The 24,853-nt window shown below is 39.8% G+C and overlaps 1 protein-coding gene across 1 annotated transcript in view; it reads right to left on the bottom strand.

Moving 5' to 3' along the window:
• The window catches only part of nr6a1a (nuclear receptor subfamily 6, group A, member 1a), a 113,852-nt gene extending 89,377 nt beyond the window's left edge, over positions 1-24,475 (bottom strand). The window contains exon 1 of the mRNA XM_035998392.1: positions 24,218-24,475. Within this exon, the coding sequence (XP_035854285.1) occupies positions 24,218-24,284 (67 nt within the window). The 5' untranslated portion in view covers positions 24,285-24,475. The remainder of the gene's footprint in view (positions 1-24,217) is intronic.
• Positions 24,476-24,853: the final 378 nt, after the last annotated feature.

Raw genomic sequence — 24,853 nt, 5'->3', positions numbered from 1 at the left:
CCCCCATCTCGCCTCCATCAGCAGCCTGGCCATCTGCGCGGCCGGCGTCTGGAGACACAGCGTCTACTTCTCACTTACACGGCGCTCGGACAGCTCAATCACTCACATCCAGACGGGTGCAGAGTGTGGGCTGTCGGGGCATCAGACCCCTATCCGTGTACCACTCTGCTATCAACAGCTGTAGACCCCTGACCCGACACACGCCAACTCACCCCCCAACCCCTCCCCTACTAACTCCACCCCTGCCCCACAGTCAACACCAGCATATGTTCTCCCCGGAGCATACACCGACACACACAAGCTCTGTTCCGACACACACGTGCCTCAGTCGCCCTCCCCTGAACAGACACACACACACACACTTCTATTGACGTATAACACACAAACACGCACCAAGACAAGGATGAATGTCTGTGAGCGCCCCCCCTCTGAGATATGTCACAGCTTTTAAGTGAGATCTACAAAAAGATCACAAGTGAACACATCACTTTTCTTTCCCTGCAGCGCTAAAGCAGAGGTAAAAAATAAATAAATAAAAAAGCTGAAGTTAATCTGTAATCTTGAGTCAATAATTTCAGCTAGCTAACAATTATGTATTTGCATTTTGTCACAATACTGCTTTACTGCCAAAGTATTAGGGCTGTCCTCGACTAAAGAAATTCTTAGTCGACTAACACTTATATGATTTTGTCGATTAATCAATTAGTTGATGTAATCGACAGAGCTGTGCTCTTTGAGAGGTGGTTAAGACTAGAAAAGCACAATATAAATGTAGTTAATTAACCATCTGTAAAACTGAGTTTCTCCACAATTAATCCTGCAAAAGCACCACTTTAAATCTTGTGTTTACCAGAAATGTGCTCATAATTTTCTTGGAAATGAGTAATTAAGCATGAATAAGCATAGAAAATGCGTCATCAACTAAAGAAATCTTAGTCGACTAAGACCAAAATGACCGATTAGTCGACTAATCGACTAAGAGGTGGCAGTTTGCCAACTGTCAATTTTGGAACCATGTTATGAGCCTGACGCACCAGATGGACTTAGAAGCCGGCATTGGAAACTGTTTGGAAAAGGGAAGTCGCTTTCAAACAAATACCTGACAGGTGACTGGATGAACCATGATTGGTCCATCGCGTCCGCTATTGACACACACACCTAAACCAGGCCGGTAACTCCTCAGCGGACTCTGATTGGTTCGGTTAGCTGGTAGTTCAGACACAAACACGTTACTTGAAGCCAGACAAGATGGATATTCGTGTATATGGTGGCAGGTTTATGTCATACCTTGTGAGCGCGATAAACATGCTAACGAGCAAATTACATAATTTCACCAGAGCAGATACTAATCTCCGCGCACCAATTCAACAATCGCCTGTCGTAGAAGCAGCTGCGAGCGTGAAACAAAAAAATAGGGAAGGGGGAAAGAATGGCACCTGCGTGTATAAAACTAAGCAGCGTGCGCATAAACGCTGCTCTCAAAGTTCATTTCTGTTCGCTCGGTTGAAACTGACTTTTGATATTTTGGCGGTGGAAACCAAGGAGGCACTGGCCCTCCTACGATTGGTCACTTTCAAGGTGATCCCACCCACAGACCTCCTTAGTATACCTTGATTGACTATTGTTCAGGAAGCACGAAAGTGTACCGGCCAAAGAACTCTTTTACCTTCTTTATTAACGACGGAGCGCAAGAAAGCACCTTAAATAAAGGACTGTATAAGTGTCTCTCATCCGTTTTATTGTTGGGATATGTGCGATGCCTTCAAAATGTCCGTAAATCCTAGCTGTTTAATGTTTTGTGTGAAAACGTGTTAATGTGTAAAGACTTAAGAACTTGCTCGACACGAGTAATGAGTGAATATCATGTCTTGCTTCTATTATTGTCGTGATATGTTGATAAGACATTGTTGTGTGGTGATGCTCTCACTGCGACGGATTAACCAACTCAAGTCTCCACGAGACAATGTTCATACTGTTCGGAAATGATTGGAAATGCTGGATAGAAAAACACATTTTAAAATCTGAAACCCTACAGCATGCTTTGGGAAACGGTCAGTTTTCCGCTAAAATGATCCTTCAACAGAAAGCCAATGTCTGCACAAGGACACACTGATGATATTGATCAGCCAGTCCTCCCACACATCTTCTCTCTGCTGCTTTCTTGTCAGCTCTTAATGGTTGGCATTTCTGGGATCAGGATTAAGCCTGGTTTCAGTCCATACTCCCAAGGCTGCAGTGTTGGGTTGATAATGGACCAGCACTAGAGAAGAATGGAGCTCTCCAGTGTGTGGTCTCTGTTACTAATCCTCATGACAGTGTATTGACCATTACAGCCTGAGGCTGGGGAAGGCTTCCAGCAGCAGCCTATACAGCCGGAGCCTGCTCCGCTGTGGGCCATTGTGTGTTGACAAAGAAAGGCTGCATCTTTAACCTTTCACCTCTAAAGCCCTTGCAACCTCTGACGCAATCAGCTCGCCATCAAAATAACACACCACCTCTACTGTCCCCTCTGACTCTGGTTGGAGACAATGCATGCCATATATATATATATATATATATATATATATATATATATATATATATATATATATATATATATATATATTATATATATATATATATTATTTTAAATCGGCTGCGACACATCCAGAAAGACAGAGATTTTTTTGTGTTAGTTAAAATAAAATTTCAGCAGAAAAAACTCATTCTTGTTTTAATGCTGCCTTTTATATTGAGTTCAACATTCAGTTTGTTAAATAAAAGAATGTTGGAATTCCCTTCCATTTAATTTTAAATTCAACAAGCAATATGTTGTACTTTAGCAGAATACTGAAAGCAGCAGAAATGCAGAACTGAGTACACCCTAATATCGGTTTATTTATCCCAAGTAATATCGTTACGTTTTTGCATATTGCGTATTTTCCCTCATATCGTGCAGACCTAACGCAGACATTTCTTTATTTCATGTGGTGATTTAACCACAGATTCAATGGTCTGAGCCTTTTACGTGAGGCATTTACCTCATGACTGGATATATATTATGCTGCAGTTCCTCTAATGAAGGGGCGACAAACATACGGCCCGTGGGCCAGAACCGACCTGCCAAAGGGTCCAATTAGGCCCACTGAATGACTTTGCGTGTGTGATTTGATAATCATTTAAGTAATTTATTAGCTTGATAAATAATAATCAATATCAGACCACTCAAACAAAGATGGATTTTAACTGGAGAATCAATTTGTTTAACCAAGCCCTACTGAAAAGACCCCCATAAGCTCTTACAATACACAAATAAAAATAATTTTCTATAATGTGGTTCACAAACCTTACTCCAGTTGTGGTTTGAGTCTTCACACAACGCTGTGGTCAATAAGAAGCCACACCAGACACTGTAATGTATATTGCAACACAGCAGAATGGACATTCCTTACTACGAAGTGCCATATGGCTGGACTTGTCGCTGCACGAGGCCACAATGTAAAGGCTCCATCTGATGTACATGCAACAGAAACCAAAGTCTCTCTGAAATCCTGAACCTGAAGCCATTAGCACAGCCTAGGAATCCCTCCCTAACATTCATGCAGGCCCTCTGCATGAGTCCATCACTGTCCCCGCTCTTCTATCCCAGATGGCTGGGGTTCCGCATGGCCAGCGGAGGGCAACGCCAGCCTGTTATCTGAGTAGGTTGGCCTCTACCTGCCAGCCTGGCCGGCCCTGGGCCAGCCCCGCTCTTATCTCAGCAACTACGAACCACACAGCCACCATCTATCACATGTCCCACGGCAGGCCTGGCCCCAACAGCGCACAGGACACAGGAGGGGAAATGATGACAGAGACGTAGCGACAGGAGTCAGTGAGCCGGATTAGAGGCTGAATTCAGATGTCAGAGTAACCTGGCTATACGGCCATGGGACCATTGAAGCCTTAGTGAGGTCAAACTGTTTCTTTGAACCTCTGATACCCCCACTGAGTCTCCCTGTTACCGTGAATAAACCCGTTAATAGGATATTCTGTTCCTCTTTGACTGAGCATTAGGAGCTAATAGAGACGCATGAAAAAAACTTTCCATGAGAAAAGCTTTTTACATCAAAGTGAGTCCATTTCCATGTGTAGAAAAATTTTAATTCACTTATCTAGTTCTGCTCATATCACTGCTGTTATAACCTACACTGGCCGACACCGACTTAACAACCCTTTGAATTGCATACAAGAAAGGGAGGGGGGGGGGGGTTAATGGACACAAAAATGGCAATAAGTGAGGATGAGATTGAGACAGCTGAACAGGTTGTTGTAAATTGTCAGTCAGATTATTATTATTATTATTATTATTATTTCATGGCTTTAAACCATCAGTTTGTCTTTACATATCACTATTTTCATATGAAATGTTTACCGTAAACCATTTTAACTATATTTCTTGTATGGATTAACTGATCTATAAATGTTGCTGTTGCAGTTTTCTGCAAGCCGGTCATAACAGATGGATACAATCCAATAGGAAATGATTCAACCTACTGTATAGCCAGATCACTAGTTTTATCACGATTCAATATATATTGATTCTTTGAACAAAGTCTGCCACAATATGATTTTGATTCAATTTAATTCCGGCACGCGACCGTTATTATTTATATATCGATCCAGATCGATGCATCGTTACAGCCCTAGTAGCAAGCATGGGCAATGAGAGTCGCCATGGCTGAGCATACAAAGAGCTCCGTCTACAGAAGCTTAAGAAAGAAAGAAAGAAATGTCCCAAACATCTCTCACAGCCCATCACTAAATCTCCTGTCTGTGTAAGCAGCTAGGGACTGGCTGAGGCAGTGAGGACATCACAGAGAGGAAATGTATTGTAAGATTACAGCTGTGGTTTGTGTGGGTTGTGTGACGTCAGCTTTTCACTCAATCCATCCATCAATCAATCCATCAATCAATCCATCACCCCTCCAAACTGTAAGATGGATGAGAGGAAGCAGCAGCCACAGATAGATCATTGTTTTCACTCTGTGGCAGCAGGACTAGATGAATCCTGTTTTCGCTGAAAGGGTCAGAGCCGAGAGAGCTGCTCCACCCCTTTGGGCACCACTCGATCCACCCCCCCCCCCACCCCTCCAGCGGAGACACCCAAGCATGACAGTAAGGAGTTTCAGTTTGCCTGAGACAGACTTGAAGGAGCAGATGGGGTTATAACCAAGTGTAGAGAGAAGACTTTGCCACTGTTATGCGACCACCTGGCTTTAGGGGGATCACTCTTATCTAGCTGGCTACTATCAAAGCCATATTGTTCCTTTATGGGTCAAATGTTGCTGAATATTAGAGGGGTGCTACCTATGGCTGGGCAATATAATCGATATTATATTGATGTATGAGACTAGATATCGTTTTAGATTTGTAATATGGCATCAGTGTCTGTCACCTGGTTTTTAAAGACAGCATTAGAGTAAAGCAATGTCATTTTTTGAACTAACTCCACTGTTCTATTATTTGCCTTTAACCGCTTAGTAATTATATCCACATATATTGGTGGTTATTTATCTAAAATCTCACCGTGAAAAATATTTTGTGAAAACACCAATTGCCAACCCTACAATATCGTCCCAATATCGATATGAGGGAAGGAACTTGTTTTGGTGGAACATGTGCATGTAGGGAGGCGAGCTCTGGAATTAAAATAGCTGGCGAGTGTGTGATGAGAATTTTATTCAAAAACAAGATGGATGTAATTTGATTGTCGGTTCTAGCTCGTAGGACGTTTCCCAAAATCGAACGGAGTTTAGAATGCCAACGCAAAGAAGGCGGAAGGTGAGGAACTTCCAGTGGCACCGGAAGAATCCCGTAAATGAAAACGTTCCGATTTTCTCCATATCGCCCATCCCAAGTGCTACCTTCCACCTGGTTCCACAGGTAAACCCTAAATCAAACACTAGAGCCTACAACCGTTCAGAAACACTTCTATGAGCTCCCTCTTCCCCATAACAAAGTATGGGTCCTGATTAGCAGTCTGCCTTTAGCACAGAGCCTCTACTTCAGCGCTCCATGGTGGATATTGCATTTGACAGATTGTGAAGGAACTCAAGTGTTGGCTTCACAGGCTGCTGGGCGGTCATCCCTCGGAGCCCTTCACCTGACCCTCGACCCCTGTGTGTAACACAGCACAGCACAATGTCTGCACAATGTCTACTCTGTCCTCCTCACTGCTTCAGGCTGACAAAGCGCACGGCCTCACAGCGCCGCTCAAGTTCACAGATCTCCGAGCTCATAGGCTCACATTCTGATCACCTGAACTAGGGCTGAACGATTAATCGTTTTCAGATCGAAAATCGATTTGAAAGAATAATGTTTGGTGTAACATTTGGTTTAACGTTGTCTTTTGCGTTACTGTTTTTTCACAAGATAAATGCTGGAATAATGTTACATATAACAGATTGTTTACAGAAATGTTCTATTTTCAGTGGATTTTATTTTTTATGACTTTATTTAACATCATGGTAGAAGGTGCAATATGTAGATGCTGCTGTTGTACTGAGGCATATCAGACATTTCATCTTACAGGAAAGTACTGATATTTGTCATTGGAATTGTTTTTGAATTATTATATATTTAGCTTTTGTGAGAAATGTTCTGCGTTTGGCTGTTCAATGTCCCAATGTCTCATTGCTGGCAATTCATATCTATGTTCTCATCCTTGCATAAGAATATAGAGTATGTTTTAGTCTCATGTTATAATGCTCCATGACATGTTTTATCTGTTAAACAGTGAACTTTAGCTATACTTTAATAAATAATTGCAAATTAAAATCGCAATATCTGGCAGAAAAATGGCAATTGGATTTTTTCCCCCCGAAATCGTTCAGCCCTAACCTACACTAAAAACCCAAGAGACACACCATCCCAGACTGGTTAAAACTGAATTAAAGGAGGTACACACATTTTATATATTTATGTTGAGTTTTATAATTTAAATTTCATACAGATATTTTTAAACAACTTTATTTTTCAGCCTTTTTGGAGCGATACATCTAAAAAAAAATAAACCGCCAAAGCTTTTGCACATTTCCGAAGCAACTCTACCAGCTTCTTAGATAGAAATCTGCATGATATAAGAGCCATACTGTACTGAACAGAATGTAACCTCTTCAACTCTGCCAACCCCCTCTGCTACATCCATCATTACAAACACATGTTGCTCAGATGTTGCTCATTTTACACAGAACTTTCTAAAGTAAAGGAATACTTCACTTCCCCCATTTTGGGAAAGATGCTCGTTTAATTTCTTCTTTTTTTTTTTTAAAGATTATTTTTATGGCCATTTCCGCCTTAAATGGATAGGACAGCTCAGACATGAAGGGGAGAGAGAGGGGAAGACATGCAGGAAACCGCCACAGGTCAGACTAAACCCTGGACCTTCTGCGTCGAGGAATAAACCTCCACATATGTGTGGCTACTCTACCATCTGAACTAGCCGGCCACGTTTAATTTCTTTTGAAGAGTGAGATGAGGGGTCGTCTGGGTAGCTCACCTGGTAGAGCGTGAGCCCCATGTACAGAGGCTCAGTCCTCTGTCCTCTGCGTATGCAGGTTCAACTCCGACCTGCGGCCCTTTGCTGCATGTCATTCCCCCTCTCTCTCCGCTTTCATGTCTAAGCTGTCCTATCAAATAAAGGCTTAAAATGCCCAAAAAAAACAATCTTAAAAAAAACCGTGAGATGAGAAGAATGATCATGTCTGTGGGTGAGACAGAGCTGGGAGAGTCTAACCACATCCTGACTCCAGCTCTCTGACACAGAATAGAAATTCCCTCCAGCACCTCTGAACCTCACGAATGAACACGTCAGACTGATCTCATGAAGTGGCGTATGTATGATGCGCCAATTCGTATGCCATTTTGGCATGTTATCAAGACGCATACTCGCTTTTTAGCGTGTTTCTCAACGCCGTTTGGCCTCCAAGGACTTTCATCCAGGAGACCGGGGATCTTGTCCAGCGTGTCACAAAATCACGATACATACAGACATGAATCAATTTTTTTCCCACCCCTAAAAAATAGGCCACCATGGACAGAAATACAATCATCCAATGGAAGTAAGAATATATATGGGAAAATACATATCAAATAATGATTTAGCACTGAATTTTTTTTTTCTCTTTCCCTGAAAAAAAAAAGATTAATCATTGATGGATATGTGAGTTCAAGTGATCAAGCACTTAGGTTATAGTTAACTTGTCTTTTCATTTGAAGCTACAGCGATGGCCACAATGCAGCCTTTAGGATCAAACAATGGGGTGAAGGCCACTTTTTATAGCCTCTGAGACTTTTCATAGTGCACTCATCAGTGTATGTTATGTTAGGCTAATGAATGTATGTCTTTATCTATGCTAATCCCGGAGGGCGGGCGGCTGGGGTGAGGGTCACGCTGTGGTCAGAGGGGTGGGGGCTCCGTCACCGCCACTTGACACGCTCAAAAGGACCATCTTCCCTTTCATCATACCAGGGGTCAGAGTTTTACTACCTCACCGAGCGTACTGCACTGTGCAAACTCAGCCGGAAAAGCAGGCATCTGATAATAATCATTATACGAAAAGCAACCCCACTTACATTCAGCCATAGGCGTAATTTACAACCTCACCCCACCCCCAATAATCAAAACTGGGCCGTTTCATAATTTTTTTATCCTTTTCAATGTTTTTGTTGCTTTTTTTTCGGGGTTCTTGTCACCTTTTTTTTGGACAGTTGTTTTAACATTTTTGTCACCTTTTTTAAATTTTTCTTTTCGAAGTCTTTGTTGCTTTTTTCAAGGTTTTTGTTGGACAATTTCTGGGAAGTTTTTGTCGCCATTTCCGACATCTGCCACCTTTTGACGCTCATCTCTCTCACTTTTTTATTTAAATACACGCATACATGTCCTGGGGCCTCCCTAGATAGTTGGAGATCTCAAACCCCCCCCCCCTCAATATCAAACCCAAAGTTACGCCGTTTCATTCAGCTGCATCTCATTTTTGTTGATCTCAGCTCAGACTCCCAGGGTCCACTCGTCATGTCGGACGCGAGCCGTTCAGAGTGAAACACTGACATAAAATTTAGGTAAAGAAAAATCTCCTTCCTTGAACATTTCGGGTAATCTTTTTATGAAAACTGGTAAAAAAAACAAAACAACAACAAGTAGTCTTGAATCCAAGTTGCCCTATTATGGAAGGTACCAACACCTCCTGACTTCTGCATATCATCACTCAATTGCCAGTACACTGTTAGAAAAGTCCATAGAAATACGGGCTAATATACTGTGCTATTATGAAGGAATTTTCTGTAATGATTTTTAACAGGTGTATTTCCATATTTTGATTTTTGAATTAACAAAAATGTCCGTAAATTTAACGGAAAAGGTGCTGGTAATTTTCTGCTATGCAGGACATTATCCGTTTTTCTACAAACCTTTTTTTCTTACAATGTAAATTATCCAATCAAAAATTTTATTTAAGTGCAGGTTCTCCAAAGTGAAGATTTTTGGTACTTCACTCTAAATCATTGTAAACTGATATATATTTGTTTTTGGACTGTTGGTCAGACACCACAAGACATCTGAAGACTTCACCTCGGGCTCTGGCAAAATGCAATTGCATATTTGACTAATTTTTGGACATTTTACAAGCTGGAATAAAGCGGTAGGGCAAAGAAATAACAAATAGATGCAGCCCTAGGAAGCACACACTCCTGGAGGTGCACGGCTGTTAAAAACAGAACCTCGAGTGAGCAATCCGGGACATGTTTGCTCATAACTGTGTGTTTGTGTGTTAAGGTAATGAGAACAGTAACTGTTTAGCAGATTCTTGTGAAAATAGTCAATGTGCACAGCTCTGTGTGTCTTTTCTGTTGACTGCCAAATGACTGCGTTGCCTCCCGTCTGTAAATCAGTGAGGATGAATGGGTTTCCACAACCAATCCTCTTCAACGGTTTCCAATCATCCAATAAGTAGGGCTGGGTCGCTTCCCCCCCCCCCCCGATTCGATCCTTTCACCATAAATGGGTGCCGATTGGATTTGTATTGCAATTTCATTTATTGCGATTCGATAGTACTGAGTATTGTCATTTTATTTTCAATCTTTAACAAAAACCAAAGTTGAATAGTACACTTCTAGAGACAATATATCATGAGACATTTTATAAAAAAAACTCATTGTTTTCCAAGAAGAATGCACATCACATGTCAGTCAGTCAGTCTGACATTTATTTCATTTGTAAAGAAGAACATAACATGGTGTTTCTGCTTTTTTGGTCCGTTTTGCTGGAAACGGATATGATGCAGTCGCCGTCTGTCGAATCATTGGTTAAAAAAAGAAATAAAAAAATTGAGAAAAAGAAATCGATTTTAAAAATCATGGTACATACATGAATCGTTTTTTTTCCCACCCCTACAAATAGGCCATCATGGTCTGAAATACAATCAATGGAAGTATGGATATATTGGGAAAATACATTTAGCACTGAATTATTTTCCCCTTGTTTCTGTTGACTGCGGCTCCTCTGTCTGTAAATCAATGAGGATGACTGGGCTTCAACAAGCAATCCTCTTCAACAGATTCCAATCATCTCCAGCCTGGAAGGAACCTTTGCATCCATACAACAGACATATCACTGGTGAGCTTCTTCAAATCTTCCAATATCCAAATAAGTGGCACCTAGGCGTCAAGACTGAGGCTAACAGAATGACAGCTTTCCCACTCAGAAATGGAAATAGAGTTTTTGAAGTGGAACTCCTCAGCTGCTCTTTTATAACCCCCAATCTCCACCCCCCCCCCCCCCCCCCCAACAACTGCATCCTCCGGCGCTGCTGTTTCACAGGAAAGCCATCCCTACTCTACATACCAAGTTCAGTGTTTTACAGCTGCCTGTAAACTCATCCTCCGCCCAAATTCAAACTCAAATGGATGACTTTTTATGGCCTCTGGCTACGCTACGTGTTGAATATCACAGAGACCTGACAAAAAAAAATAAAGCGTGGCTCCCAGATTGCCCGGTGTCACTGTACCAACTGTCCCCCCATTAGGCAAGGGTCGGTTACCTGTTTCAAGGTATACCGCCGGTTTGAAAAAGTCATGGCTTTTCAAACCGCTAACATTTTCCGTCATACAGTTCCTGCGGTATGAGCTGGGTTTTATGAGACCAGAAAGTGCAGTCTGCAGTGTGTTTAAAAAAACTAAATACATTGTGTTCAATGGAAAAGTAGTTTTCTACCCAGACATTTCAAAATAATACATTTTAGAGCTGTAATTGCAACACCGCAATATTTTTTTCTGAAGGTTATCATACCGTCAGAATCTTATTCCGGCCCCTGCCTATCCCCCATACATACTGTATTGTATTGTATTCCCCTTCAAAATATGCTTTATAGTAGGGCTGGGTGATATGAAGAAAATCAAATATCCCGATATTTTTGACCAAATACCTTGATACCGATATTGCAACGATATTGTACGGTTGACAATTGATGCTTTCACAAAATATTAACAATGAAATTTGTGATAAATAATCATAAGTAATGTGGATATAAGGACTAAGTGGATAAAAGGCAAATAGTAAAACAGTCTAGTAAGTTCTGGTAAGTTCAGAAAATGGACATCACTTTACTGTAATGCAGCCTTTAAAACCAGGGAAAGACAACGCTTATATGATATTACGATATCCAAAATCTAAGACGATACCTAGCCTCGTATCACGATATGGATTTACATTGATATATTGCCCAGCCCTACTTTATGGCAGCGGGGCCCTTCCTCCCCCCAGCCTTCCCCTGCAGCTCATTAGCAGCTGTTGGGTGTTGTGCCAGGATCCGGACAGCAAACATGTCAGAGAGAAAGCAGCAGCGTCACTGCCGTCCCAGCCTGTAGCTCATGGATCAAGTGGAGGCTGTAAATACTTTCCTGGGTTACGCCGAGGTCAGCGGAGAGCGGGGCCATTAATGCTTCAAGAGCAACATCCCACTGACCCTGGTCACCGTTCCCATGGTGCTCGCTGCCACCTCCCCCCCCACGTGTCCATCACAGTCCGTACAACAACACAATCCCAGGTACAGCCTCGGGGGAAGAGCTCAGTGTGGGTATGATGGAAATGTTTGGGAACTTAAAACTAGGGATTGACCGATACTGGTTTTTCAAGGTTGATACCGATACAGATTATTAGTAGTGAATGCAACTGGTAACCGATATTTGGAACCGATATACATTTACAGTAAAAATGAAAATCTTGAAGTGAAGTGAATCAAGATTTTGGAATGTTACAAACTCACAGTAGAAGAGAGTCAGATAGTGTTGTGGGCGGGACATTAAGTCAGACTCAGTGCTGAGGGAAACCGAAGCAGAGGGACATACACAGAGCTGTAGCCGAGCCAAAATAGCACACTTATCAGTTCATTAACTTTAATCGGTTATCAGGCAAATAAAACCCAGATACAGATAATCTGCCAAAAAACGCACAGATTAATTGGCCAGGGCTAATAATCTGTCCATCCATACTTGAAACAGAATGTTTAACAGGGGGTTTTTTTGGCGACGATTTATAAAACCGATTATTTTGCCTAGAATCGATAGATTTGTTTTTACCAGTGATTCATCAAAATATTTTTCTGTTTATAGGGTACCGCCGACGGGCACTGCATCATATCATATTTGCGACTGCAAAGCAGACCAAAAATGCAGAGAATCCATGTTATGTTCTTCTTTAGAAATGAAATAAACTGGCTGACATGTGATGTGCATTCTCCTTAGAAAACAATTACGTTTTTGGAAAATATCGCATGATATACTGGCTCTAGAAGTGTTTTTTTTAACTTTTGTTTTGTTAAAGGGGGGGGGGGGGGAAATCGCAATCAATACTATCGAATCGCAATACTTCAAGATTCACAACACATGAAAAACCGCAACACAAATCGAAGCTGCACCCATGTATCCTGAAAGAATCGAATCGGGACAAAAGCATATCGTCCCAGCCCTAATGTTCAGTTTATCAAAGTGAATTAAAAAAATGTCAAACTATTATTTATTGATTTGATAAATCCACTGTATGTATTGTTTGACATCAAAACTTAATTTATAAAATCCACAACTACAATTATTATTTTTAAGCATAGTATTCTATGCAAAAAAAAAGATATAGTATAAATGTATAAATATATGTATAAAGGCTTTAGGCCACCCTACACGTTATAGTAGGCCCAGTTTAATAGGCAACTTTATTTTATACAGTATACAGTATGCAGTAGGGGGTCCCTGCTCCGTCTCTCTTTCAGTTGAAGGGTCCTTGGCTTGAAAAACACGCTTGTTGCCTAGGAAATGGCAGCATCAGGATGAAGGACATTCAGCCTCCGGACCTATTAGACAGAGGAGGACCTTCCGCAACAACACTGGCCTCATTCCTATCAGAGTCCTCACCATTCAATGATCTACTGTTAATACATGAATAATGGGATCACTGAATGGAGCGGACTTATAAATGATGAAGAAAAAGTCTAGTATTGAAATCTAAAGATCATGTTGTCCTCTCACTATTATCATTTTCTTTTATCTTTCAGTAATAAAACATGAACTTTAAATATGCATATGGCAAATTTCCATAATAATAAATTGTCTGAATACAATCAACAATCCCTGAGAACAACTACGACAACCAATAACAAAAAGTTCAACCAACCGATCAGTCCAAAAGTCATTCATAAAAACTAAAAATGTTCATTTCATGTTTGCATTTCTGCATACTGTATGTGTTTCTGAAAAGGTAAGTGATATTTAGAGTAGAGGGGGAAAAAAATAAAAGGCTTATTTTTAGGTATCTAAAATGATCATTTCTGGTAAAACGAATACATATAGGAAGCCTGGTAAGTGACAATATCTTACAAGGCATCAAGATTTTGAAATGTTAAGCAAATTAAGTATTCTTTTTTCCATTTGGGAATGTGTAAGCATTTTTTTTGGTGACACATTTAATTTAACTTAAAAGTTCAATCAATCAGACTAATCCCCTCCTATATATTACTGTCAGGTAATCAGGTAATGTTTTGACTTGTGACTAAAGAAATTATATTGATTCCAGTATATGTAAAAAAAAAAAAAATAATGTGTTTCAATTAGTTTATTCAAAAGTAAAAACTTTACTTGGATATAATAGTAATATAAGGTTTTTCTGAATTAAAAACATCATTTTAATAAAAGTAAAAAAACAAAGATTTATGGTCTTCATAACAAATCATATTTTTACTTTGTGTGAATGTCAACTTTTGTCTTTGGCTAAATAAACATTTTAATTTATATTAAGTCAAAATGAATTATTTAAACCTAATCAGTAATATAATTAAAGTAATTTTTTTACGTTGATCCAAAGTGACATTTTTTTCAGTGTATTGAAAAAAACAGTACTGTGTCACGGTGTATTTCTTCCAACACACACACACACACACACACACACACACACACACACACACACACACACACACACACACACACACACCATCTGCTGTGGAGCGTGCTGTGAGATAAATCACTTTGTTTGAAATGCTAATCAGCCTGGTGAAGAAGTTTTAAATGATCTTTGAATGGGTGGAGTCCTCAGATTTAGTCTTTTTGTTTCACCGTTTTAAACGAGTAGCAAGTTGAGATAACAGGCCCCCTCACTGCCAAAGGTCCAAAGTTTAAGTCCGTTTTTAAAATTTTTTATAAAGAAGTGTCTTTTTAAAAAAAAAAGACGACGAATAATAATTAGAAATCACCCCCATAAAATGATCTAAACCAAACCAAAGCCGTAATCTTGTTAAAACACTTGTATATACACATCCTTTTCATTTTTTGTTCAGTAGTTGCGGCATTTTTATCTTTGCTATCTCCTTTTAGCTTGTTTGTTATATCTAGTATATTTCTTGTTTTTTTCTGTATGTGTGAGTATATGTGTATGTCCTTGTGGCTTGATGATGTAACAGAGAAATTTCCCAATTGGCGATTAATAAAGTCTATAGCTAGCTAGCTAGCTAGGGGGTGGATCAAACAACACAGGACTTTCACCCAGGAGACCGGGGTTCATGTCCCGTGTGTCACGTTACCTAAACCCAACTGTCCCGTTCTTCTTTCCCTAAACCCAACTGTCCCGTCCTTCTTTCCCTAAACCCAACTGTCCCGTTCTTTTTATTATTATTGGGATGATTATCACAAAAGCCTGGCTGAATACACTCACCGGATGGCAGCTAGCAGCTAACGGCTATCTGGCTGTACACACTCACCGGAGGGCAGCTAGCAGCTAAAAGCTACTACCACACTACTGTTTATTTTAGGGGGGAATAAACTTCAAGACATGACATGACCTGTCCTCTGGAGGACATAGCCACACCACCGCCGCTCCGTGGATTGTTATTGGGATGATTATCACAGAAGCCTGTCTGAATACACTCACTGGACAGCAGCTAGCAGCTAACGGCTAACGGCTATCAACTATCAGGGCAAGCTAACTACCGGCAGGATCGATACAAGGACCAGGGTAGGTGAATTTAAACAATGTCTGAGTTGAAAACGCATCTTGTTGACATGTAAGGGCCCTGTTCATGTGGCACAGACATATTAATTGCATTTTGTGTCTGTTAAGAGGCACAAAGGCACTCTAAAACTTGCCCCGACCACTGCCGTTTTAGCTCAGGGGACGCTTGTACATGTAGCTGCAGCTTCTCCGTGTTACCTGCACTGATTCGGGTCGGGGTTTTTTATATCGAAAGTACTCGCGTAGCTATGGCGATCAAGATTAACGTAAAAATTGGCCGGAATTCTCCTTTAACGTCCATTAACATAGGAGAGACTTATAGAAGCTTTTGCTTCGGCTTAATCCTTTCAGTCACTGTTTAGAGTTTACATTGTGATATGTATATAATTACTGTCCGTCTCTTCACCCACACCCGCTCCCGTGATCACATCACTCCCGTCCTTCAGAACCTCTACTGGCTCCCTGTTTCCCCAACGCATCCGGTTTTAAGTCCTCCTCCTCACCCACAAAGCCCTCCATAGTGGAATGAGAAGACTTACCATCCCTGCTCAGTTCTGTTTTTTTTTGTTTTTTTTTAAAGAAAGAATAATGTAATTTCACCACTACTTTGTTGCAGAGCTGCAACAATTAGTTGATCAATACATTAGATTGGCAAAAAAAATGGATTGGCTATTTTGAGAATTGTTTTGGGTATTTTACAAGCAAAACAAAATGGATTAGTTGTCAACTATTAAATTAACCGCCAACTATTTTCATGAATTGATTAAATCAGTGAGAGTCAAATTTATTTAATTCCAATGGCTTAAATGGGAATATGTTCTAGTTTCTTCTCTCCTCTGTGACAGTGAACTGAATAGGTTTGAGTTGTGGACAAAATGAGACATTTGAGGACGTCATCTTGGGTTTTGAAAATTTTTAAAATTCAGACATTTTATAGACCGAACAACTAATCCGTTAATCGAGAAAATAATCAACGGAGTAATAGACAATGAAGATAATCGCTAGTTGCAGCCCTGGCTCCAAATGCTGCAGGATTTGCTGCTTTTTTTCTCCATTTTGTATCGTTTGATTATAGACTGGCCCACGTTAGGTCAAAGGTTTGGGTTAACCCTCCTGTTGTCCTCGGGTCAAATTTGACCCATTTTCAAAAAGTTTCTACATCAGAAATTTGTGTTTTCTACCAAACTGTCAAAGTAAATAACATGGATGCTTCCATACAACGCTCTTCGCAAGTTAAATAAATGATCAGTTCACTACTTTCATTGAATTTGGGTGTTTTATTAAATGTTATTAGCCTAGAAATCTAGACGCACCCTAGCGGCAGCAAATGTAATTTGCAGCCAGGGTCAGTCTATCAACTCTCAGTTGGCTTGCGAGCTGGAAAAACCAAACTCTGGTCGGGCCAATCACATTGTGTATAGAGTCGGTGGGCGGGCTTATGGCTGATGCTGCTGGTGAACATCGGTCTTTCGAATCGGCTTTGGCCGCGACTCTGGAAGACTTGAGAGTTAAGCTTTTCTTTGAGAAAAGAACAAAGAACGGCACTGAAGTCATCCTTAAAAAAGGAAGATGTGTTCGGAATTTTGCCGACCGGATACAGCAAAAGTTTAATCTATCAACTAGCTCCGCTACCTTGTTCGTTGCTCTGCCTGCTCTGCCTGGTTGTAGCGCTATCCTATTGCGTGCAGAGGGAATTTGAAAGACAACCGTTTATCCCGCCCTTCGGATTGAGCCCTGCCAATGGTGAGTTCCCAGTCAGGCTAAAATTGTATAGCATTTGAAAAAAAAAAAATAACTGACAAAAGAACGTTGAAAAAAAGTGTCAAAAATTCCAGAAAAAGCTTCAGAAACGCAGCGAAAAACATCAACCAAATCGTCAATAACGCGGTGAATAAAAATCTACAAAAACTTTGTAAAAAGTGACAAAAAAGTAAAGAAAAAGAACAGCTAAAATGTTGTTGCATGGTCGACAGGAAGGGTTAATGCTTAGCTCTTTTCATTTCAAATTTGTGACAAAGCATCTGGCACGTATTTTCATCCAGTTAGAACAGGAGAGTTACATTACTTTAAGTTATTTTAAGTACTTTTAAGATCGGTAAATCTTCAAAGTGACATTTCCGTCCTAATTATGCTTTTAAACGAAAGTTTGACTCGGGTACATTCACAAAAAGACCCTATGTTGCATTTTGGCGAGAGTTACGCTTTAACTTGCTGTCCAGGTCGAAATTGAAAATGACATTTTTTTTTAATGCTTTTTCCAACGTTTTGAACTTTTTTTTTCTTAAACTATGCTGCCGACGCTGTTTTAAACATCGTCGCTTTTTTTATTCATGGTGAATAAACCTAATTTAAATTACATTATACTTCCTTTGAATAAAAAAATAAAAAACCCTACAGAAATTATGAATTATTTTGACTAATAGTTAAGATCAGAGGATGTTGATGGATAATCACAAACTGGTTCATGTCAAAGTTTAGTCAGGATACTGTGTTTTAAACCCATTTTTTTGAAATGCTATAAAATTGAATAAAACCCAAAATTCAATGCAAGTAATTTTACCTGCGAGGAATGTTGTATGGGTTCCATACAAAGTACATCCATGCATCCAGGTCATGTTTGGGTATATTGGTTGAAAGAAACTCATATTTCTGATATAAAAAACTTTGACAACGGGTCAAATTTGGCCCAGGGACAACACAAGATTTAAAGCTATAGTGCTGCACAATACAGTATGTATGTATGTATGTATGTATGTATGTATGTATGTATGTATGTATGTATGTATGTATGTATGTATGTATGTATGTATGTATATATATATATATATATATATATATATATATATATATATATATATATATATATATATATATTTTATTAAATCGTCATCACGATATCAACTGGCGCAGTAAACACATCGCGAAAGGCTGCGACACATCGCGAAAGACACTCACAGACTGTGTTTTAGTTGAAAGAAAGTATCAGCAGAAAACTGCACTTGAAAATGTAACAGTCACTTTTTTTAGTGCTGCCTTTTATATTCAATTCAATGTTCAATAAAAGAATGTTGGACAAGATTCCTTTTCATTGGTTTGAAATACAATTTTGTTGCATTTTAGCGGAAAACTAAAAGCAGCAGAAAGGCAGAACTGAGCACATTCCGTATCGTTGTCGCGATATTCAACAATCACCAAACATAACGCACATCTTCCTCATATCGTGCAGCCCCATTTAAAACACACCCATTGTAGCTATATGCATACATTTGTTTTCTGTATGTATTGCTTATGTTATATTAATGTTTATGTTTGCACCATTCACCAAGGCAAATCCCACGCAAGTGTACTTATTGTGGCGATAAACCCAATTCAGATTTGATGCGTGTTTGTGTGTGTGTGATTGTGTGTGTGGGGGGGGGGGCTGGTGTGCTAGTGTTTACACAGATCTACTGATAGAAGAAAGAAGACGAAGGAGAAGAAGAGACATGATGGATTACATCTGCCTGCTAGGCCCCTAACCCCCGACACCCGCAGCAGCAGCCCCTCCCCCTCTACTGTATTCCTCCTGGCTCATCATTCAAGTGGCACGGCAGGGGGGGGGGGGGGGGGTTTAGCATCCTGTCCCTGCCCCGCCCACTGCCAGGCGTCCCCTTCACCCTGCCCCGAGGGACAGCGCAGACCCCAGGCCCGAGCAGGGGCTGACAAAACACTCTTTCAGTCTATCTGCCCTGCCGTGCAGGTCTAAAAATATGTTTGCCCCCCCCCCCCAATCCATTGGGCTAGAGTGCTGTCAATATTACAAATTTGATTTCCATTGGATCAGAGTACTGTCACTTTGCTGCCTGTTCTGCCAATCGCTGCCTTTCCATTTGGTGAATGGATATATACTTTAAATACACATTGTACGGCAACTGTGTACTTTGTTGAAATGTTGAGGCCAGTTTAGAAGTAGAAACATATTGAACTCACTGTAGAGCACTTGTTGCTCTAAGAAATAAATTGAGTATTGCACTTTATTTCTGTTCCGATACCTATTATCTGAAAACTGTGTACATCAAGGTTTTCTTTGTTGAAGTTTGAGGCAAGTTTATTGTAAGTGTATTGCACTTTATTTTTATACAGTTCTGTGAAGAAAAAAAGAAAAATCTTCCTAGCCATGGTCACATGACCAATTAAATGTTACCATGATGACTATCCAAATGTTTTGCCTTAAGAGCCCATAGAAACAGTATTCACAATTTATTATATTGTTTGCACTTTTTTGTATAGTATCCAAGTTTTTTTGTCTTATTCTATATTCATTTTTTTTTACCTTGTCAAATTTTTGGCTTTCTCTTTTTACTTGACTCAAAGAGCCTGCACAAGAATTCCTATGTGCCTGGACCGTTTTGTTGTTTGCACAAATGGCAAATACAAAATCTTGAATCTTGAGAAAATGTGTAACGTATTTGGATACACAATTAGTTGAAAATAAAAACAAGTTGAAGTAATAACGAATGTGATGCGTTTTATTTAGCAAAATTACATTATGTTGTTCTATCCTATCCAATATTTCCTATATTTCTAAGCAGATTTTCTACGCTGTATTCTGATAAAATCCCCCCTCCCCCCAACTAATTATTGCCCCCCACCCCCACTTAAAAAAATCCTAGAACCGCCCCTGGTGCTGCAGTCTGCCAACCCCCGAAGCCCCAAATACAGAATTCCTCCAGCCAGCCTCCTTTCTGCTCCCTTTTCTTCCACTGAGGTCAATTACATTAAAACAAGCACACTTCACTGAGCAGAGTGGGAGGGGAGAGGGCAGCCAAATTTCAAGTAAATTTAAAGATCAATGGGAATTGAGTTTGTTTCCTTCAAATGTGGTTATGTGGAGAAGCTGGAGCTGGAGCTATAGAAGCAGGGCTGGGCTGCTTTGTTTTCTAGGTTACAATGGGGAGTTAACGCAGCACTTCTCACAACACAGTGATGGCTGAACCAGCTGGGCTTTAAACATCTGGAACATCTGTCGCTCCCCTATGGCTGCAACCAACAACTAAATTCTTTATTGATTAATCTGCACTATTATAGACTATTATACCAGGGTTTTCCCTGCATAAAAGGAATTGTTGGCGCACCCCCCCCCCCAAAGAGGTTTTAGTCAGCCCCAAAAAGAAAAATCACCAGCAATAAAATGATAAGCATTGAGAGTAAAAACAGCAACCTCAAAGTTTAAGAGCAATTTATCAAACAACCGTTGAGCAAGCAGAACAAAAACTTGAATAGTAGAGACTCTCTCGGTTATTCATTTAAAATATTAATTCTTTTTTTTTTTTTTAACCAGTTTGGTTAACTGGGGTTTTATTAACTTAAGCATAACAGACATTTTTGTTTATCAAATTGTCAGAAACAACAGGTAAATGTATAGATATCTGTCAAATAGGGCAACACAGGCTCATTGCCTTTACTGTACGCGGACCACCCCCCCAAGAAAAAGGCCCATTCTGAGAAAAAAATAAAAAAAACCTGTGTGTGTATACATACATACATACATACATGCTTTTCTTTGCTTAAACCTTAACATGTTTGTGTTTGAAATGTGCAATAAAGCTGCCTTGTCTTCTCATAATTACAGGTATTTTTATATTATTTTGTTTCATATTTTGACTGTCATTTTCTATTCTACATTCATGTTTTTGACTGTTGCAGTACTTTGGCTTTATTTTTATTTCCCCTTAAAATGTGTTTATTGCATGCACCAAACACAAAGGCACTTGGTAAGAAACCATTCAGATTCTGTTTCCTCTGAATTGAATCATGATTTTGGTCTACAAAATGTCAGGAAAATACCTAATAAATGGGAGAGACCATGGAAGGTCATTCAATTTATATTTTTTTCTAAATGTCCAAAACCTAAAATAGTGCAGTTTACTGTCACATAAGTCAAAAGACAAATCATCATAATTCAAAAGCCATGCACTGTAAAACTTTCCACTGTAAATTTACAGTAATATACTGGCAGCAGCTTTGCCGGTAAACTACTGTTTATTTACAGTACGCATACCGTTTTTTAAAGTTTAAGGTATTTTACTGTAAATAGACATACAAAAAATGGCCAACCACTCTCTAGTACACTGTGAACCTTTTGATCCAATCTCACAGTGTACTAAAGAGTGGTTGGCCATTTTGCCTGAACAATTACTTTCTCAAAAAATGAATTGATTATCTATAGTAGGTAATTAGTTGTAGTTAATTCTATTGTTGATCGACTCATCAATTAATTGACTACACTGTTAAAAAAATAAGTTTTTTTATATTTTGTCAGCAATACATGTAAATTCATGTTGTGTCAACAACAACAAAAAAAATGTGTCCAATGGACTTGAAACATTGTGTTGTTCTGACTATTATAATTGCAAGTTGCCAGTTGATATTAATTGTTATAAAAACTTAGAAATTAGTTGGAGGGACAAATTATTTTTGGCAGCACAATTCAGAAAGAGTTGTTAAAACTCAAAACAATTCTCGTTATTTTAAGTTGATACAACTAAGCACGTTTTTAACGATGTACTCATTTCAGCTCTACATTACTGTAAAGGCCTTCCTCGCCCAGATTCATTATACTGTGTGTGATTAAATGTATATATTATGAAAACAGTGCCACTTTCTCTGTATTGTATTGCAAGAACTGTATTCATAACAATAGATGAATTTCTAAAAAAGCTCTTCATTTGGTAAATCTTATTCGATTAGTCTTTTAGAGATAGGAACATTTGCTGAGATTAGAAATTACACAAATTGAAATCGTTATCAAGGGGCTGAACAAAAAAAAAATGTTTCAAAATAGATTCGGCTCTCTTTGGTTCATGCATTCAGTTATTTGCTATTGCTATTATTTGTTATATTCTGAGAAAGAAAAAGAAAAGAAAGAAAAAGAAAGAAAAACTGCAATGAAAAGGTGAAAGAATCTTTAAAACTATTAATGTAAGGGTTAGTAGGGCTGCAACTAACATTTGACTTATTGATTCATGTGTTGATGGCTTTCATTGATCGATTAATTGTTTAGTTTATAAAAATGTCAGAAAATGGTAAAAGTAAAAAGGGCAAAATAATGATATACAGTATACGTTTATCAAATCGTCCCACTTGAGAAGCTGGAGCTTGAAAATGCTTTGACTTTTTCTGCCTGATTTTAAATAATACATTTATCATCACACATCGACACATTGTTTCAGTAACTATGCCGCCTAAAGCTTTTGATATCTAAATGCATGCACGTTCATCATTTTTTAAATTAAAATAAAAAAGGTTTTGAAAATAGTAATAGTTAGAATTCTCAAATGCAAATGATTACAGAGCCAAGGAATCTTTCGAAGTGACAAATCCATCCAATGTGCGTGAAGGCCCTCGGATATCTTTATTATTAGGCTTCTACAATCTACAATCACGTGACACACATTATCGTGGCCTACCGATCAGAAAACACAGTTCATGTTGATGTCCACATAAATCACGTGCTCAGAGCAGGCAGAGTTAAAGGAATTTTAATCTTGGAAATGTCAATATGTCTTCAGTCACCCTCATGGGGGAACGATATGGGACTGGCGCCTGGGACAGACACTGCTGCAAGGCATTGTGGGGCTTAGCTTGGGCCTGGAACTGCATGGACAATATGGAACATATGAAGAAATAATCAATTGGAAGCAGCAACACTGAATGAGAAGTGAGCTGTCGGGGAAAATTTGTTTTTGCCATGTGCTCTCCATGCATGTAAGCCGAAAAGCCAGTGTCATTTTAAGAGCTGTGAGATTAACGCAGTCCAGATCAATCGGAAATTCACCTAACTCTGAACCCATCCTGACTATTTATCACTGCCCCTTTCCAACTCTCCTTCATTTCCATCTTTTCCAACCTGTGCAGCCATTGCAACACCGGATTTTGGGGACTTAAAAAGCCATAATGGCTCCAGGGCGTTCTCCAAGTTCAAAAGTTCACTTTTTACGATCTCCCCGAGCCTGACTGGCCACCTCCAAATAAAAACATTCCGACCTCTGCGCACGTACGCACACGCACAAACACGATGCAAAGCAACGGAACAAACCACACCACCTACATTTAAGGACAAATTCAATAGGCTACTCGTAAATGCTAATTTACATGCCACTCACTCCACTTGTTAGGATTGCCACATTTTCTCTGTAGTCCTAAACTTCATTTCATCAGATACAAAAATACGACAAATAGCCGATAATACTGCGCCCACACTATGTCTCCCAACTGTGTTCATTCCCACTGAGTGCACGCGTCCGTGAGTTTAGAGAAGCGGCTTTGAGAATTGGTTGCAGTGGCTGTTCAATAGGCTGCTGCAGCAGTGATTGATGCACTGATAGGGGCAAAAACAGTGCAGCCATGCGGTTATGTTTGGAGGTGAGGTAAGGTGTGTTCCAGCCACGGACAGCAGCAGTGTGTTTTTGGCTACATGTAGCCTAGATGTGGTAAAAGTGTGTGTGTGTGTGTGTGTGTGTGTGTGTGTGTGTGTGTGTGTGTGTGTGTGTGTGTGTGTATATGTGTGTGTATGTGTGTGTGTATATGTGTGTGTATATGTGTGTATGTGTGTGTGTGTGTGTGTGTGTGTGTGTGTGTGTGTGTGTGTGTGTGTGTGTGTGTGTGTGTGTGTGTGTGTGTGTGTGTGTGTCTTATCTAGGACCATGTCCCGGGGTCACGTTTGCCTACCTTTAACGGACTTGGCGTTGTTTGTCTCCGGGTAGTCGAACCCATTCGTCCTCTTCTCTATCTCCATCCTCCTGCATGGGCTGATCCCGAGTCAGTCAGCCCGACGTCGCCTCTCTCTCTCACCGCCACGGAAAACCCCTGCACACTGTTGCGGGTGATGGTGCGATGATGGTGGCAGGGATAGCGGAGTCTCAAGTGAATTAAGGTGCCCCTGCTTTGTCTCTGTCCTCCGCCCGGCTGCCTGGCTCACTGCTCGGACCGCCGTACCATGATTTTAGCCTGATGCTTCCAGTCAGCGGGGAATAAGTAGATCCACACCCCCAGGGGTGGTGCGTTCAGGGCCTATGAAGAGGGTGGGCGAAAGTGGTTTTCTTTCATCCAAAAGCAGCAAATGATAAAGCGAGACTTCACTTTTGAAATAAGAAATGCCACAATGTTTGTCTTGCAAAACGAAACGTTGAATTTGTAAGCTATTAATTTTTATATATAGTTTAGTTTATTTTTGAAAATAAGTATTTTATTTTATAAAAAAGATAAACAAAGATAAAAGATAAACAAGAACGTGTAGCTACATTTTAGCACAAGCAAGAAAATCTACAAAAAGAAAATAGTCAACAAACATATCTTTCAAAATTG

The sequence above is a fragment of the Sander lucioperca genome, chromosome 2 (assembly GCF_008315115.2).
Source record: "Sander lucioperca isolate FBNREF2018 chromosome 2, SLUC_FBN_1.2, whole genome shotgun sequence".
Taxonomy (NCBI): Eukaryota; Metazoa; Chordata; class Actinopteri; order Perciformes; family Percidae; genus Sander; species Sander lucioperca.
Note: the sequence above shows the minus strand (reverse complement) of the source record. Positions and strands in the feature narration are given on the sequence as shown.